Genomic DNA, 17,715 nt, shown 5'->3' on the forward strand with positions numbered 1-17,715 from the left:
ATTAACCAGCTTCCCTCCCTCAGCCGTGCCTGGCTCTGAATGGGCTAGGGCTGCCTCGAGTTTTCTCAGTGCCACAGAAATCAAAGAGCTGCGAGGATGCTGGGGCTCAGCGTGTGGGCAGGAGGTTGCTCGCCTCCAGGCACTGGGCCAGCCCCACCCAGCAGGAAACACATAGGAAGAAAGCGGAGCTCCTGAGCACGTTTTGCCTTGGTCTCACGATTTACAAGGATCATGTTTTCCTAACCTCAAATCAGGACTGATAATTACAGTTTGTGCTCATGGGGACTGTAGGATATACCATTTTAAGTTAGGACTGTCTCCCAAGATCTAATCACAAGGCTTCGGTTTTCCTGGACACCTCCCTCGAAGCAGACAAGTTTCCAAAGAACTTAGACTCTTTGGGGAGTCCCAGGGAACAATTTTTTTCCTACAACTCAGGTCTCCTGGTGAAAGGTATTTCATCAGAACTGGACAGTGGTCAACCCTTATCTGTGATTTTGCTTTCAGAGATTTTCATTACTTGCGGTCAACCACCGTCTGGAAGCAATGATCCTCCTTCTGGCATATGGCCAGAAAGTCGGTGGTACGTCGATGTCACAATGCCCACGCCATTCACCTCATCATTCAGGTCAGCACAAGGAGAAGTGTGAGTACAGGACAATACGAGATTTTGAGAGAGGGAGACCACAGTCACGTTTTAATGAGGTGTATATTGATATAATTGTTCCATAATTGTTCCATTTTATTATTAGTTATTGTTAGTAATCTCTGACTATGCCTATTTTATAAATTAAACTATCATAAATTTTATGTATGTATAGGAAAAAATATAGTACATCTAACATTCGGTACTATCTGCCATTTCAGGCATCTATGGGGGGGTCTTGGAATGTACCCCCCACGGATGAGGGGGACTACTGTACTTTTTAGACTGAGAGCAAATCTAATGCAGTGCTTGAATGAGGTGCCTGTAACCTTTCCTGTGGCAGGACTCAGGCTCCAGACCTAGAAAATCTATGCGCGTTCCCTCTGGTTCCTCAAAGCCTGTTTGGAATATTGACAGGAAGTTCAATGCAGCAGAAACACTGAGGGGTTCTCTTTACTTCCCCAACACAAACGTGACCACCATCCCCCAACAGGGACAGATTTCACAGACTAGGCATGGGGCCAGTCGCATTTGGGAGGAACTGTTGAGTGTTCTCTGAAATAGCTGGAGCTTCCACTGACTGGCTAAACCCTGCTGGGGCGCCTGTATCTAACACGGAATAGGGCCTGAGAGAATTCAGGACTTCCTTCCTAGCTGAGACACTCATTCAAAAAATTTCCTTATACCCACCATCCTCTACCTCTGCCACCCTGGACCAAGCCACCGACATTCGTATCTGGATTAATCCAATAGCCACTTGATTGGTCTCTCTATGCCCAGCCCTGTTCCCTGCCTCCCAGAAGTCTATTCTCAAATCAGCAGAGAGATGTTTGGGTTTTTTTAAAAGATTGTATTTATTTATTTATTTGAGCCGGCGGGGAGGGAGAAGGACTAGCAGATTCAGCCCAGGGCCCCCCTCAGGGCCCAATCCCATGACCCAGAGATCACCACCTGTGCGGAAACCAAGAGTCAGCCGCTTTACCAACCACGCCACCCAAGCGCCCCCAGAGAGATGCTTTTAAAACATAAATGATATCACCCCTCAAAACTCTGCAATGGCTCCCTAAAAGCCGAAGTCCTTACCAGGGTCCACAAAGCCCTACGTGATGATCATACCATCCCCCGACCCTCACCGTACACGCCCCACAGACAAACATTCCCAGCCTGTCCCCACAGATACATGTCCCCCTCCCCCACAAACACCCCTCTGCAGTCACCTCCAGTCCTTATGCTCATCACCCTGTTCCTCCTACTGATTCTCGGCTTGCCCCTGCCTTTGTATTTCCAGCCTGGAGGCTCTTCCCAGCTCCCTGCATGGCTCTTTCCCCACTTCCAGCAATTACTTCTCTCCTTACCCTGGGGGCGTTCCTTGAGCACCCTCGTTAAAGGGGCCATGCCCTCCCTCCATAACCCTGACCCTGTTCATTTTTCTCAGTGGCATTTACCACCATTAACACTTCATGCCTAGACACATGGATTATATATACACAGATACATATGTAAGATGTATAATCCATTTGTCTATCATTCCCATGGAAATAAACACAGACCAACAACATGAGAAAAGCGAAAGCTACTATTTATTCATAACTCACTACAGCAAGGGGGTCAGTCGCGCCACTCAAACTCTTGCAGAGACTCACAGGCAGGGAGAGGAGCAGGAAAGCTTTATGGTGGAACAAAGGGAAGGCTTCAGGTGTGGTCTGCTGGGGGGCTGCCAGCATGGGGAGCTGTCGGCGGGCTCACTGGAGGGGGGTGCATCTTATGTGACTGGTGAGGTGTGGATATTTGGCTTTCGGTGGTTGGTCCTCAGTTGGAAGTGGACATAAAGTTAGGGAAGCTGTCATAATTCATCAAGCCCTGGCCATCCTGGGCAGATTGGTACAGACGTTCTTGCTCACCTTCCGAGACTGTTTCTAGACATAGCAATCTGGCTTCCTGCGAGCCTGACTTCCAAAAGGCTGGCGTCCTCTGCCGTTCACTGTAGACCAGGGCTCGCTTTCCCGCAGGTTGTGGGTCAGAGTTCTGTTTTTATCTACGGTCCGACCGTTGGTCGTTTGTATATTCAGTCTCTCATCCTTCACTAGGATATAAACAGTAAGAACATTGTTTTTTATTTACTGCTCTATCCCCAGAGCCTAAAATAGTGCCTGGTGCCTCGTAGGCACGCAGTGACTGTTTGCTATATCATAATGTTTGTCCAGGTCTAGTCAGAAACGCCGTGGCTCTGCCGCATGACCTGGGTAGCAAACCCACCGCAAGCTGGCACAATTCAATCCCAGGCTACAGATGTTTGTTGAGTGCTTGCTACATACCTAGGAGGCTCCGTCTGGGGCTGTGGTTGTTCACTCAGGTTACACAGGACAAGCATCGGCTGCACATGGATTGAAGGCTGGGATTCTGAGTGCTTTTGCCTTTGCTCAAAATTTCTCTTCTCTCCCACTTTGAACTCATCTCTACCTTTGGGGTCCCACGGGTTCCAGGTCCTGCATTATACTCAGAGACTGCTGTGGCCCACACCTGCTTTCTCTAGCCCTGACTTCCTGTGAAACTCATTTAGTCCCCACAAAGTGCCCGGGTGGTAGCTGGTTGTCTTCTTAATGAGCTGGTTATCTTCTCAGTTGGATTATTCCCTTTTAGAGCAGGAGCCGCCTCTCACCCCCAAAACAGGTGGTCTGAGTCTCTCCCCATCCCCCCACCCCTCCTATGGTTGACCTTTTCCCTGAGCTCCGGATCAGATGTCTCTCTGGCCCCGGGACCCTGCCATTTTCTACACACGGAAGTCCCACCCGGCTCAGCGCTGCCATTCGGAGCTGTATGCTGCCCTGACAGCCCAAGGCCGGGGCCCCCTACTCGGGCATCTTAACTATTTCCTGAGAAGGGCTCCCCATTAAGTCTTTTACAAAAATATTTAAATAGTTCTGAGTTATCTGTTCTTCCAGAAAGGTTTGGGTTAATTTATCTTTCAGACAGAACACTCAAGGGAGGGGGCGCCTGGGTGGCGCAGTCGGTTAAGCATCCTGACTCTTGGTTTCAGCTCAGGTCATGATCTCAGGGTCGTGGGATTGAGCCCCGAGTCAGGCTCAGCCCTCAGCTTGGAGTCTGCTTGGGATTCTGTCTTTTTCTCTGCCTCTGCCCCTCCTCCTGCTCTCACGCTTTCGCCCTCTCACTTGCTCTCTCTCAAATAAATAAATAAATCTTAAAAACACACACACACGCTCAAGGAACCAAGAAACGAATAGGCCAGAATGGTACGGGGAGTAGAATCTTTGGGGAGGGCTTATCAGCAGGCTAAGGTCAGCCGTAGCAGACAGAACGGAAGCTCCCCAAGGGCAGGGATTTGGGGCAGCTGTGTTTACTCAGGAATCAACACCTGGCACACAGGAGATGCTCCATAAATATTTATTGAATGAATGGGAGTTATAAACACGCACATTAAGTTTGAAATGAGAAACGCCAAGTTTCGGTAGCGATCCTTTTCAATATTCACTCATTTTGTCGCTTTGATTTTCTCAGCCATCACAAAGCACATTCCATAAAAAAAGGCAAACGATAGAAGTACAGATGCGAAAGAGGGCTCTGAGGAGTGAAAGTGTCCATGCCTGGTTTCTGTTCACGAGTCACACATGCTTGTAACACCCTGCTTCCCACGGAGCACGACGGAAAGCTTAAACTCCGGAATTCACCACGTGGTTTCAAATCCCTCAACAATGATGGGTCCCTCTGTGGTCTAATCCCTGAACGTCTCTGCCCCAATTTTATGACTCAGAAGCAGGCAACTCAAAGTTAGCTACAGAAGTCCATATGTGTTTAAGGCCTTGAAAGGGAAATGTGAGAAATTTTTCACAAGATCCATAGCACTCCCTGGCTTTATTTTATTCAGATAACTTTTTTTTCCCCCAAACCTGGTAAATGTTAGAAAACAAATGGCCTCAGCCCTGGACCTCAGACTTCTGATTTCCCCCCACCCAGGAACCAAATATGCAAAGGGAAAAGCAGATTTTCTCTTGGCCAAAGAACGCCTCACCTGGGGCCACTCCTGACCCCATGTCTTGGCTTCCTCCAGGCTCCCATCTTGGGGCTTGGAAGGCAAGTGGCTCTTCCTGCCCATCACCAGGGGAGAAACTGAGCCCTCAAACAGACCCTAACCTTTGGGAAGTCCCTCCCTGTGCCTGACTTAAATCTCTTCTGGCCGAGAAGCCCAAGCCCAATTCCCTCCTGCCCTGTCATCACTGGAGAAGGGGAAACAGCTGCTCACTGCTCTCCTTTTAATCATCCTTAATGGGCTCGTAAACAGTTATTAGGTCCTCCTTCAGCCTTCTCTGAGCCTCATTTTACTTGCATTGAGGCTGAGAGCTTCTGAGGAAGGCATTTTACTCAGGGCTCCACAGACTTGTGGAGTCTTAAATGGGTAATCAGCCACTTCACCCACTTTAACCTCCACAAATGAACAGCTCTGCCTCCTTTTGCAAAATTTAAATCTATTCAAGGGAGTTCCCTGGCAACCAACCCTTATTAATAAATCACGCCTGCTCTAGGCTGGGCAGGGCATTTTTTCAATGTGTCTTTCTCTTGAGAAGTCACCCTCGCGCACAGACACACAATAAACACACAGCCGCTCCCTCAAAGTTCGGCATTTGCAGGATTGTGGGCCTGGGGAGTTCTCATCTGGCTCCCCAACTGAGAAGGGGGTGTGTTGCTCTAATAGACTCTCGCTGGGCCTTTCTTGTGGTTACTGGACTAGGAACATAGCAGCTGGGGGGGGGGGCAGGACATAGAGCTACAGCAAGACCTGCTCAGCCTCCACTAGGCATACACTGGAAAGTTCCATTTTCTGCTCCATCATGCTACCATTTATTTTCAGTATTGTTCATGCCCACTGGGGAAAGTCCCAGTTGTATGACTGGTTAGAGCTTCCCATTGTGTCTCCACTCTGGGCCCTGTGGTTCCCTCCAATGGCAGGAGGTAGGGGAGGAACAGGGCACAGAGGTGGGACGGTGCGTGTTGTTTTAACTTTGAGAAAGAGTGATTTCATTTCAAGAAAAACTTTAACCAGAATGGCTAAGATGAAGAGGACCGACAGCACCAAGTGTGGGCAAGGAAGTGAAGCAATTGAAACTCCCCGTCGTTGCTGGTGGAAATGTACATCAGAGCCACCAACTTTGGAATTCTTGGCCGATTCCAGCAACGGCTCTGACAATTCCACTCTTAGGAATATGCTCGGAAGGAATAAGGGGTTTATGCTCAGCAAAAAACCTGCACAAGAAGGTTCATAGCGATGGGATTTATAATGGTAAAATACCGAAGCAGCCACCCAAGTGCAGAATGGATAAATAAACTGAGGCCTAGTCCTGCAATTGAAGAGGACACACAGAAGAGAACTGAATTACTAATCTATAGTGCCACATGGATGAATCTCACAGATGTGATGCTGAGCAAAAGAAGCCAGACATAGGGGGACCTAGGTGGCTCAGTCGGTTAAGCATCGACTCTTGGTTTCAGCCCGGTCATGATTTCAGGGTTGTGGGATCGAGCCCCGAGTCTGGCTCCGAGCTCAGTGGGGAGTCTGCTTGAGATTCTCTCTCCCTCTCCCTCTGCCCCTCCCCCCTTCTCTCTCTCTAAAATAAACAAATAAATCTTAAAAAAAAAAAAGCCAGACACAAAAGAGCATGTTCTCTGTGATTGCATTTATATGAAATTCAGAAAAGGCAAAACCTAATCTAGGATGATCAAGATCAGAATAGCAGCTGCCTCTGAGGGGAACCTATTATGAGCGGAATAGCTTAGATCCGTGCACTTGATTGAATGTAAGTTATACCTTCATAAAAAAAAAAATACAAGAAGGTGTCCATTGTGTTTTTTTCTTCCCAGATGAATAACTATTTATTCATCCATTTTTTTTCATGGCTCTGCTTCTTTTTAAACATTTGAGGTGACTTCTGAAGGTGTGTGGCTTTGAGTGTGTTCATCAGGGAAGAAATTGGAGCGGTGCTACACTTAAGGACAGGGGATCGAGATGAAACCTGCTGTGAGGAGAGCCCTTGGCATTTATATCAGGAAGTCCTGAGCGCTTCCTATGGAGCTTCCCAGCAGTCCACACGAAGAAGAAACATGATTCCACAACCAAAAGTTAACGGTTCATCTGATCAGAGGACAGAGACCCGAGAGAAATTTCTCCCGTGCTGTCTCAGAAAAGGGCAACTATGTGTGTTTTAAACATCCCATTTAGGGCCCTGGCTCTCCGAGTCCTTCAGCCCATGTTTTCACCCCTGATGCTCCCACCCCTGCCCTCATGGGAATTAGGGCGAGGCAGCCTCCCAGAGACACTCAAGGCCCCTCCCCCGTGCTGCAATGTGGGGCCTGCACCCAGATACCTGTTGTATTCCCAGATGCAGTTTGGGGGTGACTCGTGAGGGCTGGGTTTCTGCTCTTTGGGGTGCCTGAGTTGCCATCCTGGTTTCTGGAATGGGGGCATCCTCAGCCGGAGCTTTGCTGCTCAGCCCATCTCGCTCGCCGGTGCTCCTCGGTGGCCCAGCCTCTTCCCCAGCGACAGCTCTACTGGGAGCAGTTCCCCGGGGGTCCGGCTCTTTCCATCTTGGCATTTGGGTTGAGGGATCTTTCCACTTTCTGGCTCCCGTGTTTGAGTTGAATTCATATACTGCCCCAGTAACTAGGGGAAAAAACATATAACCACCATATAAATGAGGGAATTCAAATGCTCAACTCCCCCATCTCTGCCTGGCTCCTTTCTTACCCCAGGGAAAGAGGAAAGGCGTAAGGAGGGGTGAGTCATGGAGAGAGGAAGCAGGCTCATGAATGGCACAATCTTCACCCACCTGCCCTTCCTATGAGCTTTAGGACTCTGACCACACAGGTAGCAAACATCATGCCTCCCTGGAGAGAAAGGCTTAGGACAGGCTCTCGGTTGCAAGATTAGAAAAGCCACATAAATCTTGAATTCCACGTCCGCTTTGGATAAATTTGGTTCAGTTTCTAATGGGGTTACCCATTATGCTCTGATTGTCTTTTTTAAGATTTTATTTATTTTTTTGAGAGAGACAGAGCAAGAGAGCCTGAGCTGGGGGCAGGAGGGGCAGAGGGAGAAGCAGGCTCCCCGCTGGGCAGGGAGCCCGATACAGGGCTCGATCCCAGGACCCCTGGGATCATGACCTGAGCCGAAGGCAGACGCTTCATGGACTGAGCCCCCCAGGCGCCCCTGATGGGTTTGTTTTAAAAGCCCCCTAAATTCCAGACACAAGAAGGAAGCCACAGAGTAGGGAGGAAAGGACTCTGATTTTTACGTATGTTAGGTTAGCGGAGATTCATGGACACAGACACGGAGCCTCTGTGGAGATGGTGCAAGAGAGCCGTGTGACTGAGCCAGAGCGGCGGGCACTAATCGGTGCGCTCCTTCCCATCAGTGCAGTTGGCTCCTCTCTTCCTTTTTTCCGTCTCTCAGGCACATGAAATGTCGATGACAGCCTTGATCCTCCCGGGCTTTTGCCCCAGAAGATGGAGTCTCAGGCGATCCCCTGCTCTTGCTATGAGTGGCCTCTCGGCAGAGGATCCCACCAGCACTTATGCTAATGTGGGCACATTATGGTAACAAGTACCTAATAATAAAGGGAAATTTAATTCCGACAGCGGCAGCAGCCTCTCCTGGAGAGGAGCCACCCTTCCGAGAAGGACCGAGCCACTTGCATGTGAGGATGGCAGGGGGCCAGCACACTTGCCTCCCGAATTTGGTTTCCTTCCCTTTATTCACATCTATAATTGAGCCTTTGTAAGTGGAGGGATGTGTGTAAAGGAGCTAAATTTGGAGCTGATTTCATGGGAGTGAGGGGAGCTCTGGAGGCCAGCTTTACCTTATGTTCATCTTGCCCACCAAGAAGAAATTCTTGGCCCTGATCTAGGGAAAAAGGGAGCCAAGCCTGCCATTTCTCCATCTCTCTCACTACCAATAGGATGGTGTTAGAAGCATTCAGAAAGGACTGGGGGAGGAGGTTGAGCTCCAAAGGGCAGGCAGAATGCACCAGTCTCCTGAGTTGGTTTGCGATTTAGGAAGGGAGGCTAGAGAGGGCGGGAGACTTTAGGTGGAAATCTGCTGAGGCCTCACACGTGGTCGGATGCTTGAGCATCTGCCAGCTCAGAGGTGATCTCCCCTGGGATGGCAGTCGGAAGGGTCAGACAACACCCTCAAACGGAGGGACAAACTGAGTTAAGGGCAGGACCTCGGATAGGGTCCTCCATGACTCTACCCACCTGGAATATGAAAAACACCTTTTGGATGGACGGCACTGCACTTAATTACCTGGGTCGATGGCTTCTCCATCAAAGACGGAGTTCATCTGAATTGTTTCCTAAGGAGGAGAAAGAGACAGCTTCAAGCACAACCCTACACGCCCCCTGCCCTGCCGGGCTGCTCATCCTCACAGCCGGCTGCGTTCCTTACCCAGGGCCGTCTTGACCTTTGTCTACTCGCTAGGCACCGTGCTAGATGCTGGGGACACAGTAGTGAACATGACAGGTGTGGGGGCTGCCTGCACAAAGCTTGCAGTCAGTGGGAGCCCCTGCCAACAGGTGCACGACATAGAGTGATAAGGTGGACCGTGGGACTCTGGCATGCTCAGGGGACTCTGGCATGCTCGGGGCCCAGGAGGGCCAGGAGGACATCTAATCCAGCTTGGGAGGCAGGAAAGCATCCCAAGTAAATGCTATCTAAGCCGCACAGAAAGAAGAGCAGAAATGCCACACAACCCTGGCTGAGACCTCCTTTGCCTAAGTGGGATCTGTCAGGCAGGCATGCGTGGCAGGCAGAGAGAAGCACTCACGTGCTCCCATCCGTGGGCTCTGGCCCGTGTCCCCTTGCCTAGGCCAACACAGTGTTGCATCTGGGCCTGGCCTGCCTTCCCTATGCCTGGTGCTCCAGCTCCCCTCCTTCCCCTGTTCTCTGTGCCACCCTCTGGGGACCTGACCTCTGTCCCCAGGGAAACACCCCCTTCTCTCACAAGGTGCCCTCCGGAGGTGCCCTTCTTTAGCATGCTAATGAGGATGATGTTTGGAGTCTGGGGGGTTCTCATCACACCAGCCATCATCCACGCACTGACCCACGGCTCCCCAACTCCCACGACAGAGGAAATGGAGACCATATGGGTTTTATCCATTTGAACAGTTCAGCAGCTACATTTTTTATGGTCATGGGGATTTACTTATTTAATTAATTTAATACATATTTCTAAGGTGCTCTCTGAGTGGCATCACCAAGGGGACTTGCCTTAGACACTAAGACTAAGGAGATAAGAGATCCCCTCTTCCTCCCGAGTGTAGACAGGCCTGTCCGATAAGCACTTAGGTGATGGACCTGAAGCAGAAATTCTGGAGCACTGGATAGTGTTTGTCATTGTGCATATCATTCCCCCCATTTATGGGTCTTGGATCATAACAGAAACTTATTATCAGGGGGTGAGGGAGACTGGAGGGGTCACCTTCAAGTTCTGTCACTTCCCAGTGGGCAGATCAGGTTCAGTAAAGAAAAACAAGGAGGTAAGGGTGGGGGGCAGCGGGAAGACTCCCCAGCTATCTTGTGACACTTGGCATTTGCGTGACTCTTAACAGTTCTCAAGGTAGTTCCTCACCTGCGACCCTGGGGCATGTGTTCTCACTCCCATTTTACAGATGAGGAATCTAAAGCTTAAAGAGGCTGAGGGAGTCTGCAAGGTCATATGGTCAAGTGGGCCAGAGCCCACCCCTGGACCAAGCTGTGCCCCATCTCCCTTGCTTTTCTGCAAGGTTGTGGAACAGTGAAGAAAAAATAAATATCACCGAAGGCTGAGGCTCCATTTCTGGTCTTTAAGGCAACTCACTCTCCTGGAGAGCTGGTGTAGATAATAAACACCACTATTCAATATTTATGAAATCCACTTCTTCTGCAAATATATCAGCAGACATGTTCAGTGGAGGGAACAAATTCTATCAGGAGCTCGTCACACAGCAATCTGTTCCAGTGGCCAAATACAAGCATCTCCCTGAATGATAAACACTCCCACAAGGCTGTGGCAGGGTCTGCCTGAGAGGGCGGGAGTGGCTCGCCACACGTCACCCAATCCAGGTGCCCCGTGGCCACCACACTTACCACCAAAACCTCTGGCTTTGTAGTCTTCATCTCTGCAGGGAAAAGAACAGATAGAAGTGAAGCTCCTTGGACACTAAATTGACCTTGAAATTCTACCTCCACAGTGGGATTTCTCTTAAACAGGCTTTTGAACTTAGTATTGCAGACAGGACAAGGAATTCTCTGTAGAAATGTTTATTGACAGTTTTCTACCTTCTCAGAAAAATACACACCCACACACATGCACACACATAATAATAATATACAGAATTTGTTTTTGAATGTTACTCTTTTCCCAATTTATTGCTCTTACTGGACCTGGGTAATTAGCTTTTCACTGAAAGATAAGAAAGGTCCAGTTGATACATTTGTTCATAACGTGAGGATTCTTTGAATCCATTCCCTATGCCCTTTTAAAAAGTAACTAGGGTGGGTGACAGTCTGTGAGGACCTCATTAAAATCATTTCATTTGATATGATCAATAACCATTACAATCAAATTTCTAACCCTGCTTAGTGCCTTGTGCATATCAGTCACACACGCCTATGGATTGAGTGATTAAAGCAATCTTTTTTGGGGCGCCTGGGTGGCTCAGTCCATTAAGCGACTGCCTTCAGCTCAGGTCATGATCCTGGAGTCCCAGGATCGGGTCCCGCATCGGGCTCCCTGCTCCGTGGGGAGTCTGCTTCGCCCTCTGACCCTCCCCCCCTCTACCCTCTCTCTCTTTCTCACTCTCTGTCTCTCAAATAAGTAAATACAGTCTTTAAAAAAAAAAAAAAGCCATCTTTTTTTTTTTTTTAAACACACTTTCCAATCCTCTGTCCCGTCTCTCCCCATAGCCTGGATTTCCCTCCAGGCAGCAACTTTCCAGGCTTGGGTCTGTCATCCCCTTAGGCTTGGCGTCCTTATTCAGATGGGAATTTGCTCAACTCACCAGCGCCTCAACTCTCCCCGCCCATCGGACTGCACCCCACCCCCCTTTCCGACTTGCCTGACCCAAATAACTTGTGAAAATGATCAAATCCGTTACACTCTGAGAATAAAGTGTCATTTGTTCTTGCAAAAGAGGCATGTGTCCAATACAGAGCATTTGCTGTCCTCGGGAGCGGGCCCGCCCCTCCCTGTGCAGCAGCAAGTAGATACTGTCTGTGTTTCACTCCCGGAGAATTCATCACTCCTGGCTGACTTGGCGGGGAACAGACCTCTAGGTGCCTCAGTTCAGCTGGCTGGAGGCAAGTCTGGGTAGGAAACAGGCAGGACTCAGAGAGATCTGAGCGCCTACGGGCACCATGCGCCTTGCCCTTTCCTTTCTCCGTCTACATCTGACCTCTCATTTCAGCCACAGCAGACGCGACTGAAAACACACTGAGGCAGAGCTGCACCCCGATTCTCTGCTGAGTTGGAACCCTTTTATTTAGTACAAGAAAGCAAGCAAAACCCAACAACAGTGACAGCCACGAACAAAGGGACTAGGCATGGTACATACCTCCTTTCTTCACCCTGTGGGAAAAAACAAGAGAGGGACAAGAATTAACCTGAAAGTATTCTGCTCTGGTTCACATATAATAACTTGGAGCCTTGGGGCAACTGTGTTCCTTGGGATTCAGGGATTGATTAAAAGAGGGGCCAGGCTTGGGGACTAAATAAAATGAAGGCTGGGCTCCCACCCCTGCTCCAAACAAAGCAGCTCCATCACTGTTGGTGTGGGACTTAAGAGGTTCTAGGAGTTTGATAAGTTTGAAAACTATTGCCTTATAGAACTTGAGGGAATGTATTTTCTCTGACAGCACAGGTGAGGGCATGACCGGCAGGTCTGGCAATTCTTCCCGCCTCCTTTTTCTCCCCGGTAGCCACCTTGAGCAGAAGGCTTGGCTCACAGCAGGAAGCTTCAAGGGCTGGCAGTTAAACCCTGTTTTCCTATAACAGGAAGACCTGGACTTGGATGCCAAGCCCCTTCCCAGGATAACCTTGGGTTCCATAATTCTGTGACTCTAATTTTCTTCTTTGCTGTTGGACAAACGTTGGCTGCCATATGGTACACCTAATTTCCAGAGAGGCCAGGCCTGAGCCTGTTATTACTAACTAGTTTTTCTTTTTTAAGTCAACCATGTTGGAAACGATTAATATTTAGGATGTAAGTTAAGGCAACCAAGTTCAAGGTACACGGAACCATAAATTGCTTAAGAGTTGCAGTGTCTAATGGATGACTACCTTTACGAACTTCTGTCCAAACCCCATTACGGAGCACCACCATCCTTACAAGCTTAAGCATCACTCTTTTGGAACCAATTTTTTCTCCCAAATCAATTTGTGAGTAGAACCCAAACAAAAATGCCTCTTTTAATTTCAGCAGATGCTCACGGATTTCTTACCTTGAAGTCAAGGTTGCCAATAGCAACAAACTTCCCCAATAAATATGGCAAAATGCAATGCACATCTTTATGCTAATGCCTTATACTTTTGTAGAGTCTTTTCATCCACAGATTTTAAGTTATTCGACAGTACTAGTTAATCTTCAAAACACCTTTAAAAGGCATAGGAAGTCTCATCACTCCCTTGTGGTGCCAAAACTCAGGTTCCAACATCCTGAGATACTTCAGCATAGAGCTAAACTTGGAACCTAGAATCCTGAGCTCACGGGGACTCAGCCACAAAAAAAATAATGCAACAAGACTCAACAAACACTATATTAAGCATTTACTCAACATCAGGAACCCTGCTAAGTGCTTCCTTTGCCTTTGTCATTTGACTGTTTACTTTTCAAATAAGGAATTGAGATTCACAAAGGTTGCCATTTGTCTGAGGCCATATGGAAAATGGTGAGCCCAGAGCCTAAACAGGCCTTGTCTCTCTCCAAAGCCCCAGGAGCAGAACCATCATGCTGTCGTGGGGGGACCTTCTGAGACTCGAGAAACTGGGCTAGGGAAGCTTGGAACAATGACGTGCTCTCTCCATTTCACTCCAGTGTCTCACTTCAGCAGAGTACATGGTAAGAGGCACGTGAGTGAGCAGGAGGGAACAGGAGGGAGGGGAAACAGGCCTCTGTTTCCAGCCCTGGGGAGTGAAAGATTGGGGTCACAGGCAAAAGAACAACGATAATTTAGTCACACAAAAGCCCAGTGAGTCACTGGAGCCAAAAGCTTAATTCCCTTAGCAGTTTTCTGTGCTTTCTCTAATTCCCTCCCATCCTTTAAATATTCTACAAATACCAGCACAGTATATCCTATCACTACTCACAACCAGGCTTTTTTTCTTCTGAGGCTTTTATCCAGGGCAAGTTCACCGGCGGAGGAAGCCCCATTTCACTGAGGATGTTTCAAGGACAGGGCAGGTGCCATGGAAAACCAGGCCCAGTAGGTGATGCAGAGGGTACCAGGACGCTCGGCGAGCCATGCCCCCACTGACTTCTCCTTCCTTCACTCCAGGCTCCCTCTCTGCCCTGGAGAGAAATCTAATTCCTTCTATTCCCTCTCCTGACATCACTGGCAGCAGTGGCCTAAAGGAAGTGGTGGAAAGGGCCCAGCCCACCGATAACTTACGCAAGTTTCTTGGGCTTCCCAGTCTTGCGGGGACAGTGTCTGTGGATGGCTTTGGCCAACAGGACAAACAGGGATCCCAGGAGGCCCAGGAGCAATATGGAGCCCAAAGTGATGACAAAAGGCACATACCACGCTGATGGAGAATAAACGTTTTTTCTCCGGACCTGGTAGATGACCCTGGGCTTGAATGACAGAGGGGGGCAGGTGAGCCATTTTTGACATCAGCATTCTCGTGTCAAGTGTTGGTTCTGCTCTTTGTTCTTGCTCTATACACGGGGGCATCCATGTGCTCACAGTTCTTGCTGCTTCAACCCATCAGCTTATTTATAGTCTTTCCAAGCACCCAGGAGATCAAAACCCAGAAAATTTAGGGAACTGAAAAGCAACTCCAGACCTATTTTTACTCTTTCTTCCCCTTCCCAAACGCTAAAAATCCCATTGGCTTTTTTCCCTGCCAAATCATGGCATAACCCTGGGACGAATATAGCCATTGTCTCTCACTGGGAAAGCATGCGCCACGAAAGCTGTTCTTTTAACACTTTATAGGCTTTACAGTGTCCCCTCGCAGCAAGCCGCACAGCCAGATCACACAGGGCTGTCGGCACAGCAGAACCTCAAGCTTGGCATTTGCTTCCTGGAGAAGAAGACTGTACCAAACAAGGTATGGAGATTTGGGGGCTGGAGATGTCACCACTGGGTCCCCATGTAAGCCCCAGGAAGGTGGCAGCTCCTTACTCAAGGGAGCCTACTGGCTCCTACCACCAGCGAAAGCCCTTAAGATCATCTTATGTCTCCGTTCGTTGGGGTAATATTGACTCCAGCACACGGGAGATGAACACAGACCAGCTCATGGTAGGACTTGGACAAACAGAATTTGACCACTGGTCACGGGTAGCTAAGGTTCTGATGACTTCTCCTCTGGCACACTGCACGTGTGGGGCTGCCTCCTAAGGGCACAACTTTCCCTAGGAGCAGGAGGAAAGGGGGCAAAAGAGTTAGAGTCCTTCCAAGGAGCAGGAGGAGATAATCCTACTGTCAGACTCCGAGACTCTCTCCCTTCCTTCATCCCACTGGTTTTATGGGCACTTGCTTGTTTGCTTCCTACTATCTCCTACAATCTGTAGTTAATGAATGAATTTGGCTACCTGTTTGTCATCTGTCTCCCTCTCTAGATCGGCAGCTCTCAAACTTTAGAGCACATCAGAATCCCCTTGGAGGCTTATTAAAAACACAGATTCCTGGGTCCTACTCCCAGAGCTTCTGATCCAGTAGTTCTGGGGATGTGGCTGAGGACTCCAGGTTCCGGTATCCTTCCCTAGAGGTCATGGTGATGATCACAACTTCAATATTCTGGGGTGGGTCTAAGAATTTGCAGTTCTAACAGGTTTCCAGGTGGTGCTGTTGCTGATGGCCTGGGGATCACTGACTTACTGGAAGCTCCATGACAGCAGAGATCATTTTTGGCTTGTTCACCAAAGAGCTTGGCGTATTATAGGTATTCAGTCGATATTTGTAGATTGAGCCAATGAATTTTTTGGAGTGGGGGTGGGGAGTAGGGTACAGATTGGTGCATAGGGACTCTTCAAAAGAAGTGGGGAAGAGCATAAAACCAGCTACCCGCCTTCATGGACATTGACTTGCAATGATCTTTCAGAGCAAGCACAGAAGGGGTTGTGAAGGAAGCTACTGGCCACACGTCCATGAAAATTGGCTCCTGTGCCACAAGCACCACACGTGGTCAATACCTGATCTATCACAAGTCAGTGCAGAAATGCACATTCTTCTTTAGCAACATAGGAAAGCTAATGGTTCTACCAATCCAAGGTCTCACTCAGATCTTTGTCTACCACCCAGCGACTACTCCGGTCCAGCCCATAGTTGGCATTCCTGGCAACATCCTAACACCTCAACTCTTTTCAGCCCGTCCCATATTTCTCCTGGGTCAAGGGGCTCCATCGATGTACATCACAAGGGACGTATCTGGGGAGTCCAGGTCCCAAAGCCCTTACCCTGGTGGTTGTGGTGACAGCTGTGGTGGGGTGAGGAATGACACTAATACTCAGCGTTACCGTCCCTGTTTCAACGTGAGCCTGAGCTTTCTTCCTGCCAGACAGCAAGTTGTCATCAGTTATGTAGACAAGTAGTTTGTAGTCCCAGATCTTGTCAAGCCCACTGGCATAGTTGAAGCGTGTCGCAAGGAGCAGACTTGTAACGTTGGACCCAGCGTTGGGAGAGAAGGTGAAATGACTGTTGATGTTGCCTAAATGCGATGTGATACAAGGATTTGGGGAAAAGAAGGAAAAGAGAGTGAGAAAGGGGTTTAGAAGAAAACTTCATTCCATCATCTCCTCAAACATCCACGCCTCAGGCGTCAACCGTGTTTCTGACACACCAGCGCCAGGTCGGTGATAGGCTATGGGCCGAATTCACTCCAACGCCTTTGGCAGAACCTGGCTGGCCACCCTGGTGGTGCCTCCTGGCCCGGCCTGGGTTGCAGTCCCAGGTCCTCCCGCATCCACCCCACACCCGCCTCCCCCACAGCTAGGTTGGGGCTCAAGGCTCACAGCTTCGCGTTCCCCGGGGCAGAAAGGCTGCCACCCAAGCCATCCTGGCTCAGTCCTCTGGTGGCTCCAGACTCATTACCGACAGCAAACCAGTAAATGGAGCAGGAGATGATGCAGTTTGTACTCCCTTAGCAGCGAAGAGCTCCATAAAGGCCTGAGGGTTCTCAGTATGGATTCTTTCCATCTTTGGCAACTGCCATGTGGAGGCGGTCCCTGCCTCTGGGTTTTGCGACACCGCCCGCTCGAGGCTCCCTACCGTTGGAGTTCCCGCTCCGCCAGGGCTCAGCGGGCAGCCGAGATGGATTTTTACTCTTTCACATGGAATTGCTCTGCCTGTTTGGGTTTCAATCTCTGTCCCCAGCCCTTCATTAGATGAGCTATTTTGGTCTCATTTCCAGTGAGGGTGCTCTCCCCCACCCCCCACAGTGGTATATTTTTAAAGAGAGAAAGTGAATGGAGTAAAAGAGAATTCCTGAGGACACGTTTCAAAATGCCTTTAATCTATTTAATCTATTATTATCCAGAGAGAAGACTGGGCTCCCCCACCCCCACTAGAAGCTGGCAGGAAAAGAGGCGGCTGAGGAGGGGGACCAAAAAATTTAAACTACGCTAATATGGTTCACGCACCGTGAGGGATGGGAATTGTGGAGGGTGGGGGATGCCATCTGTGGGGTGCACTCTTCCTTGGGCCTTTGGGCAACCACGATGGGAGTCTGGGAAGAGTTAGGTGAGACGGAGAAGCCAAAGGACTTGGAGGCACAGGGCCATTACGTTCCTCAACCTAGCTTCCCTCATTCAAAATACCCCCCGACACACACACACACACACACACACACACACACACACACACACAC

General features: G+C 49.3%; 1 protein-coding gene across 1 annotated transcript in view; it reads right to left on the bottom strand.

The window, feature by feature from the left end:
• Positions 1 to 2,217: 2,217 nt before the first annotated feature.
• CDHR3 (cadherin related family member 3) overlaps positions 2,218 to 17,715 on the bottom strand; it is a 60,481-nt gene continuing 44,983 nt past the window's right edge. The window contains 7 exon segments of the mRNA XM_025873252.2: positions 2,218 to 2,729; positions 7,021 to 7,316; positions 8,958 to 9,006; positions 10,779 to 10,810; positions 12,245 to 12,258; positions 14,298 to 14,479; positions 16,307 to 16,557. Coding sequence (XP_025729037.2) covers positions 2,727 to 2,729; positions 7,021 to 7,316; positions 8,958 to 9,006; positions 10,779 to 10,810; positions 12,245 to 12,258; positions 14,298 to 14,479; positions 16,307 to 16,557 — 827 coding nt within the window. The 3' untranslated portion in view covers positions 2,218 to 2,726.

This window comes from Callorhinus ursinus, unplaced genomic scaffold, assembly GCF_003265705.2.
Source record: "Callorhinus ursinus isolate GAN/ISIS: 27379988/994484 unplaced genomic scaffold, GSC_fseal_2.0 scaffold12, whole genome shotgun sequence".
In the NCBI taxonomy this organism is placed as follows: Eukaryota; Metazoa; Chordata; class Mammalia; order Carnivora; family Otariidae; genus Callorhinus; species Callorhinus ursinus.